The 6,896-nt window shown below is 31.6% G+C and overlaps 1 protein-coding gene across 1 annotated transcript; it reads left to right on the top strand.

The window, feature by feature from the left end:
- Window positions 1–6,668, top strand: LOC106469603 (cytochrome P450 3A11-like). The gene is made up of 9 exons (XM_022398180.1): window positions 1–45; window positions 1,052–1,194; window positions 2,154–2,286; window positions 4,003–4,088; window positions 4,844–4,952; window positions 5,169–5,257; window positions 5,788–5,928; window positions 6,083–6,248; window positions 6,486–6,668. Exons 3-9 carry the CDS (start codon window positions 2,266–2,268, stop codon window positions 6,561–6,563), a joined length of 690 nt encoding a protein of 229 aa, XP_022253888.1. The 5' UTR covers window positions 1–45; window positions 1,052–1,194; window positions 2,154–2,265; the 3' UTR covers window positions 6,564–6,668.
- The last annotated feature ends 228 nt before the right edge of the window (window positions 6,669–6,896 follow it).

Here is a 6,896-nt window from a genome sequence, read left to right as displayed (position 1 = left end):
CGTTTGCCAACATTAAGAGTTCCGAGTTTCTCATATTTTTATTACGTATGTTTGAGTTAGGTTTTATTTCATAGGAAGAGGTGCATTTTGATTTTTTTCAGATGGTCGTTTGTTTTTAAACGTTATGTATATAATATATATATCCAAGAAACAAAAGGCTGTTGTATTACATATATATATATATATACCAGTTAATTTCATTTTATCTTTTTTCTTTAAGTTTTTTTGTTTATGTTACACCAATTAGAATAGCATAAAATCTTAGTTAATAATCCATGTTTTAATAGTATAAAAGTTAAGTTCTTAATTTTACAAGGCAATATAAAAAAATCAGAATTTTCCCTAATGTGACACACGTGAAATTTTCTGTAGGCATCTTCTCTTCTCTACTTTATCCACCATCCCTCCAAAACGTATGAAATTATATACTCTTCAATTTTGCTTTGTTACAGAGTTATCGAATAGAAAATCAGACCCCTCCTGCCACACCAACCTCTCTTTCACAATTCGTTAATAGTTCTCTCTAACGTTTCATTATATATTTCCTTTTTGGCACAAACATGTGTCTGACTATGTATATGTCTCATCATTTTTATTGAAAGCTTGCATGATTTATTCTTAGGCTGAGTTTCTTCAAAAGACAATATAAAATACTCATACGACTAACTAGACGAGAGAAGCTTTCTAAATCAATAAAAATATATAGTTACTATAACTGAATATCTCATAGGTTACTTCGTAATCTCTAAATTTGATCTGAACTAAATTTTCCAGTAGTGAAGTACATATTATTAAATACTAAAGACTCCATAATTCTTATTTCGTAAATCGTTTTCTCAAGAGCAAGGGGATCTTACAGGAATGAAACTTATTCTTAAGGATTCGAGTGGTATGCATAATGTCAAAGATTCAAATTTTGAACAAAAAGAAACTATTTCTGAATGAAGATACAGTTGACGAGAGCATAAGTTGAATTATTTAATATTTGAATATAGATAATTTTTCATTTAAATTGATAAAAAAATTTACTGAAAAACGACCTTGATTACAGTGTGCTTTCCTGAGTTTTACAACATCCTTTATCCAATTCGAAAACTGGTGGATGTCATATGGCATCAAATATTCTCAACTCCAGGAAGATCCTTAGTCGAAGGAATTACGAAAGTCATAGAAGAGAGACGAAAAAATCGAGCGGTAAGAACTTTTCTGTCTTTCATCATATCGATAATAACCGTTACTTTAACTCAGTTTACGGAAAAAGACAATTCCAAATTATCCCGCAAAATATCCATAAAGAATTCTAGCTAAAGTGGTATTTGAAGTAATTTCATCTAAAGGACAGTGTTGCTCATCAGTGTCAGAAATCATTATTCACTGTATGTTATAAAACTGGACTTTTATTAAGTAAATCTGAGAACTAATATAATAATTTTTAACCTGAACAACGCCTTACGTTCGTGTAGGTTAAATGGCAAGTTAAGAGATCTCTAAGGTTTAGATATAGCTATCTATTATTATTCAGTTTTATAGAGGGCTCACATTTGAAAATGTGAACGTTATTATCACTATCAAATCTCTAATGTTGAGTGTTTCGATCTGCTGCCTGGCACGCTAACAACAAGGTTTGAGTGTGATTTAATCTAATGTAATCCAGAGAATATGAGATATAAAACAGCTCTGAAAACTGGATGTATAACAAAAGTATTCCATAAAATACTAATGTTTTATATTAAATATTTTTATTTAATTAATTGATAAATGTAAAACAGTATATATAAAAAATATATTCGATAAAACATTATTGTTTGATATTTAAGTATTTTTATTTAATTAATTCATAAATGTAAAACAGGCTATATAAAAATATATACTATTGTTTAATATTTAAGTATTTTTATTGAATTAATTGATAAATGTAAATTATTATTGTAATAAAAGTGAAGTAGAATATCTTGACATATTAATTTGGAAGTTTTTTTATTCTTTACGACATTTACAGGAATATAACTTAGATAAACACCGATTTTATTTTTATATTCAAAAGTCAGTTATACTCCTTTGAATAACCTTGGAATTCTACTGTAAAATTGTTTTACTGGTAAATCATCATGCTATGCACGTGTATAATTTGGGTCTCTTCTCCTATTTTTTAGCTTCGAAGAGTTGATCTTCTTCAGATGATGTTGGATGCTCGAATTGCTAAAGAAGACATTCAAAACGTGACTGCAAAACAGCTGACCGCTGGTGAAGACGAACCAACTGAAGATGTTTCTAAAGTCAAAGAAGGTAAACATAAGCCTAACGTGTTTCAAGGATTAAAAACAAACTACATTGTTAAATTATCTACAATAACGACCAAGTTACGAGTTTATGTCAAATTATTTTCATGTATCAACTACATATAATGTTATAGGCTAGTAACATAGGTTCTTCATGTATCAACTACATATAATGTTATAGGCTAGTAACATAGGTTCTTCATGTATCAACTACATATAATTTTATAGGCTAGTAACATAGGTTCTTCGAATTCTTATACGGATACATAAAGTTATCTATGTATTTCAGGTCATTGGTTGAATATCTACATGAGTTTAATGTAGGGTAAAATAATGTTATAGGCTAGTAACATAGGTTCTTCGAATTCTTATACGGATACATAAAGTTATCTATGTATTTCAGGTCATTGGTTGAATATCTACATGAGTTTAATGTTGGGTAAAATATTTAATTCTCTAGAGTTCCAGTCCAGAACCTGGTACATTTGGTGCAGGTCATATGCTTATTCGACCCTGGTTGTCTCAGGAATTGTTTAAGGATGATATCTACTGTTTCGTGGGGTTATTTGTATTCTATCCAACATCACCTGAGTGTGGGATTATTTTAGGATCGTAATGGAGCTGTGACGCTTCATGATCCTTTGATCAATTCTGTAATTGGTTGGCCGTAGATAAACTGAGATAGTAGCTTTGGCGATTTTAAAGTTATCAGTTTCAACTCTGGATGGGTCAGATTTGCAGATGAATTTTTATCAACTTTTTTTTTCAATAAGAATTATTGTTTCTTCTGTATATTGGGGATGTGTAGATTTCAAACTTTAACATCTCACAGACAGGCAGTATTTTAGTGTTCTTTTTTATTTGTCTTCTTTTAATCGTGTCTTGTCTCTTTCATTCAACCAGCGACAAATCACTGCACATATCGTTCTTTCTACCAGCTGAATTCTTGATTCTCTTGTTGATGCGGTGATTATGTGCTTTGTCCCTTGACTTGTAGGTTTGAAGTAACACAGTACATGGAAATATCCAAAACAATGTCCAGGAACATAGTACAGAGGAAATAGTCATTAATAAAGAAATTGGGAAACGCTTGCCGAATTATTGTACATTGTTTTCATGTTACCATACAGCTAATAAACGTACCATTGTGGAATATTGTTCAACGTATCTTCCACCCGTACAATTCAGCCAAGTCATTTTTTTTACCTTCTCAGTTTTAACATTAGCTCCTACAGCCTCAATAATGTTGATATCTGGACTTTGTTCCAGCCAAGTCATGGTTAGGAGTGTTCCGTCGGTCTGTTTAGCGTCAAGATGTTGTTTCATCGTTGCTTTGTAAGAAAATGAATCCCTGCCCCAGGAGTCGTACTACTGAAAGAATTCTGTATTGGAAAAGAATGTGCCTGTGCTCAGGGTTTCATCAGCTTTGTGTAGAGCACCAACAATGTTGGTTGGGTTGCAGCGTCAACCTTGTACTGATCCTCAACCATGCTTCATTTTAGATATAGCAAGTTGATTCTGATACCCTTCTGCTCTCCGCCTTCCAACAAACTCTTGTTCATATTTGCTAAACAATTCAGTGTATTTTATTGTTCTCAAGGTAATATTCACCTGTATTTACACCAAGTTCACTGACCAGATCTGTAAATAAACATACAGAAATAGATGGTTAAGTCTACATTTCTTTATGTTTTGTACCTTTTTTTTGCATTTATTTCATCAGGAAATATCGAAGGACGGGAAGAAGCAGATCAAGTTTATCACAGATTGGGAAATTAGAGCAAATTCTATAACTTTCTTACTGGCCGGGTAAGTCTAGTGTCTACCTATTATAGTAAGTACAATATCTATGTAAAATGACCGTACTTAAACTGTGTCATTCGGGTATGGTTAATACTATTATAGGAAAAGCAATTGAAATAATCTCTTGTGCCACTATATGTGAACAATATCACTTACATTCTGCCAAACTGGCACGATGAAGTTCACAGATCAACTGAGAAACTAAATAGTAATTAATTGGAACTTTATTGTGGAGTGATTTCTGTTACTCGTGAGTGCAGTACTTACTTCCTTGTACTCTCTTATGATTGGTCCTTGGGAAGTGAAACTAGTTTTTCGTTTTTGTTTTTGTAGTTTTTGTCTACATGTATGGGAGGATGAGGAAATGTACTGATATTTAAGTTTTTTAACAAAATTGTCCACTTGTATCTAGTTCTTTAAGGTTATTATTCTACATTGACCGCATCCCATATCCACACGATCCTTTTGTTTGATTAATAACTGTATTGAATTAAACTCATTTAATATCGTTTACCAGTCGTATATTGGTATTTTTGCTGTTGTACAGAACGTACACAAACTGTATTTATTTGTTTCGAGAATATTTTGTATTAAACTAAAATTGTTATATGTAATCTTTTATTAAAACATATAATGATAATTATAATGGTTTTGCGCAATTATTATTTTTGGAATATTCGAAATTTTGATGTTGCATTTTTACTTATTACACAACAATCATAGATCCAAAGATAGAATCTCAATTTTGTTTATTTGAACAGTTATGAAACAACAAGTACAGCCCTCGGTTTCACAACCCATATACTGGTGAACCGACAAGATGTCCAAGAAAGGATTCGAGAAGAAATAAACGATGTCTTGGGAGAAGATGTAAGAGTTGTGTTTTATTTATATCTATAAAGTAAGTTAGAATACTGGAACTACAAACTTCAATATTTTAGGTTTTGAAACTTTCTGAGGGCCTTCATTGGATTATTACTCTCAGGTACTTGAGAAATTATATAATCAAATTATTGTAAATATATTTGAATAAGATTTCCAAGCCAGGCATTAATTTATTTATTTCTATCTTAATACTGTTTTTAGGGTGTCTTAGATTACAACACAGTAAACGAGCTTCGATATTTAGACCAAGTTTTTTCGGAATCTCTGCGACTGTACCCGCCAGTTATCACGTGAGTTTCTTCTTTATTCAATTCAAAATGGCGCCTTTTACCAAAGCCAACATCTTTGTTAGAAATGACACAAATTACGCACTGCCAAACAGTTGAAAATGTGTTTATAAATAATCTAAATTAGTTTTGTACCGAAACTAGTACACTCATTTTAATTCATGTTAATCACTTACTACAAAAAATTCTTGTCTTTTATGACTCAAGTAAATACTTTACTACAAATAAGGCTATTTCAGATACAATTTAAGAAAATTTTGTCACATTTGATTTTTGTGAAATTAACATTTTCTCTTAGCTGAGGTAAAAATTATAGACAAAATATTTTACCAGTTTGTAAAAACTTCACAACTGAAATAAAGATGTCAGAATTATTTATCGATATCTTTACCAGTAAAGACATGTCAGTTAAGAGGATTTCCTCGATTCAGTTAGGAACAGATGCTATTCTATAGGATTCTGGTAATGATCTTCCACTACCTCCTCATGATGCTATACGAGTAATCAGACAAAGAATACATATCTTATTTCAGGTTCGTCAACAGAGTTGCTGACGAGGATTACCAGCTGGGTGATTTTAAAATCCCCAAGGACACTACCATACAGGTCCCTGTTTGGCAACTCCATCACGATCCAGAGATCTGGTCTGAGCCATACGAGTTTAAGCCTGAGAGGTAAACACTAAATTGCTAATACATGCCAATAATGTTTTGGTTATTTTCACAGTTTTATTCGCATTTTTCTTCGGAAATGTTTACTTTTAGTTGGAAAGAGAACTATGAACATATATATTTTTAAACGTAATTGTTATAATGTCATGATTTCCAGGTTTCTCCCTGAAAATATGAAGGATATACACCCCATGGCTTATCAACCATTTGGATCTGGACCACGAAACTGTATTGGCATGAGAATGGGGCAGTTGGAGGCCAAACTAGCTTTGGCTAAAATCTTACGCGCTTACAGAGTAGTTCCTTCTGAGAAGACGGAAATTGTACGTTGCACGTTTTAAAGTTTCCTGGAAAGAAAACAGTTATTCACAAACAGAATATATATATATCGATATTGTAATTTTCTTACGAATAATGTAAAGAGTAAATTAAGATAAAATCACAAGTTAAATATTAAGATAAGTAAACAAGCTATATTTCAATTCAGATTTAAACTACATTTAACGTATAGCACAGATTTTAATATTTTTTAGTTGTTGAAGTTTTTTCTTGTCTTTCAGGGAGAAATCCAATATAACGTAAAGTTCTTGACCATTGGTCCAGTACATGGCATTCACGTGAAAGTAGTTCCCGTCTAGTGGTGGCCTCTTGTGGAATGAAATATTCAAATATATATAATAAATCTTTAATTACTTACTTGAATGTATCAGTTGAGATTAAGTACATTGATATTATTAACTCTATTCTTGTGGATTCTAGTTCTGAATGAAAGTGTGGTTGCTAGTTTATGTACTGTTAAACAGGGGTGTAATTATACAACTAAAATAAACTGGAAGATGTTGGCGAACTGTTTTTGTTATCCCTTAATGTTGGTGGATTTGTAATACACTGTAAATATACTTTGTTTTTTTTCAAAGTTTGTAGTGCATACTGGAGGGATTTACACATTGTGAAAAAGTGTAAATAAACGA

Source organism: Limulus polyphemus, unplaced genomic scaffold (genome assembly GCF_000517525.1).
Source record: "Limulus polyphemus unplaced genomic scaffold, Limulus_polyphemus-2.1.2 Scaffold3567, whole genome shotgun sequence".
Classification (NCBI taxonomy): Eukaryota; Metazoa; Arthropoda; class Merostomata; order Xiphosura; family Limulidae; genus Limulus; species Limulus polyphemus.
This window is presented reverse-complemented; position numbering and strand designations above follow the sequence as displayed.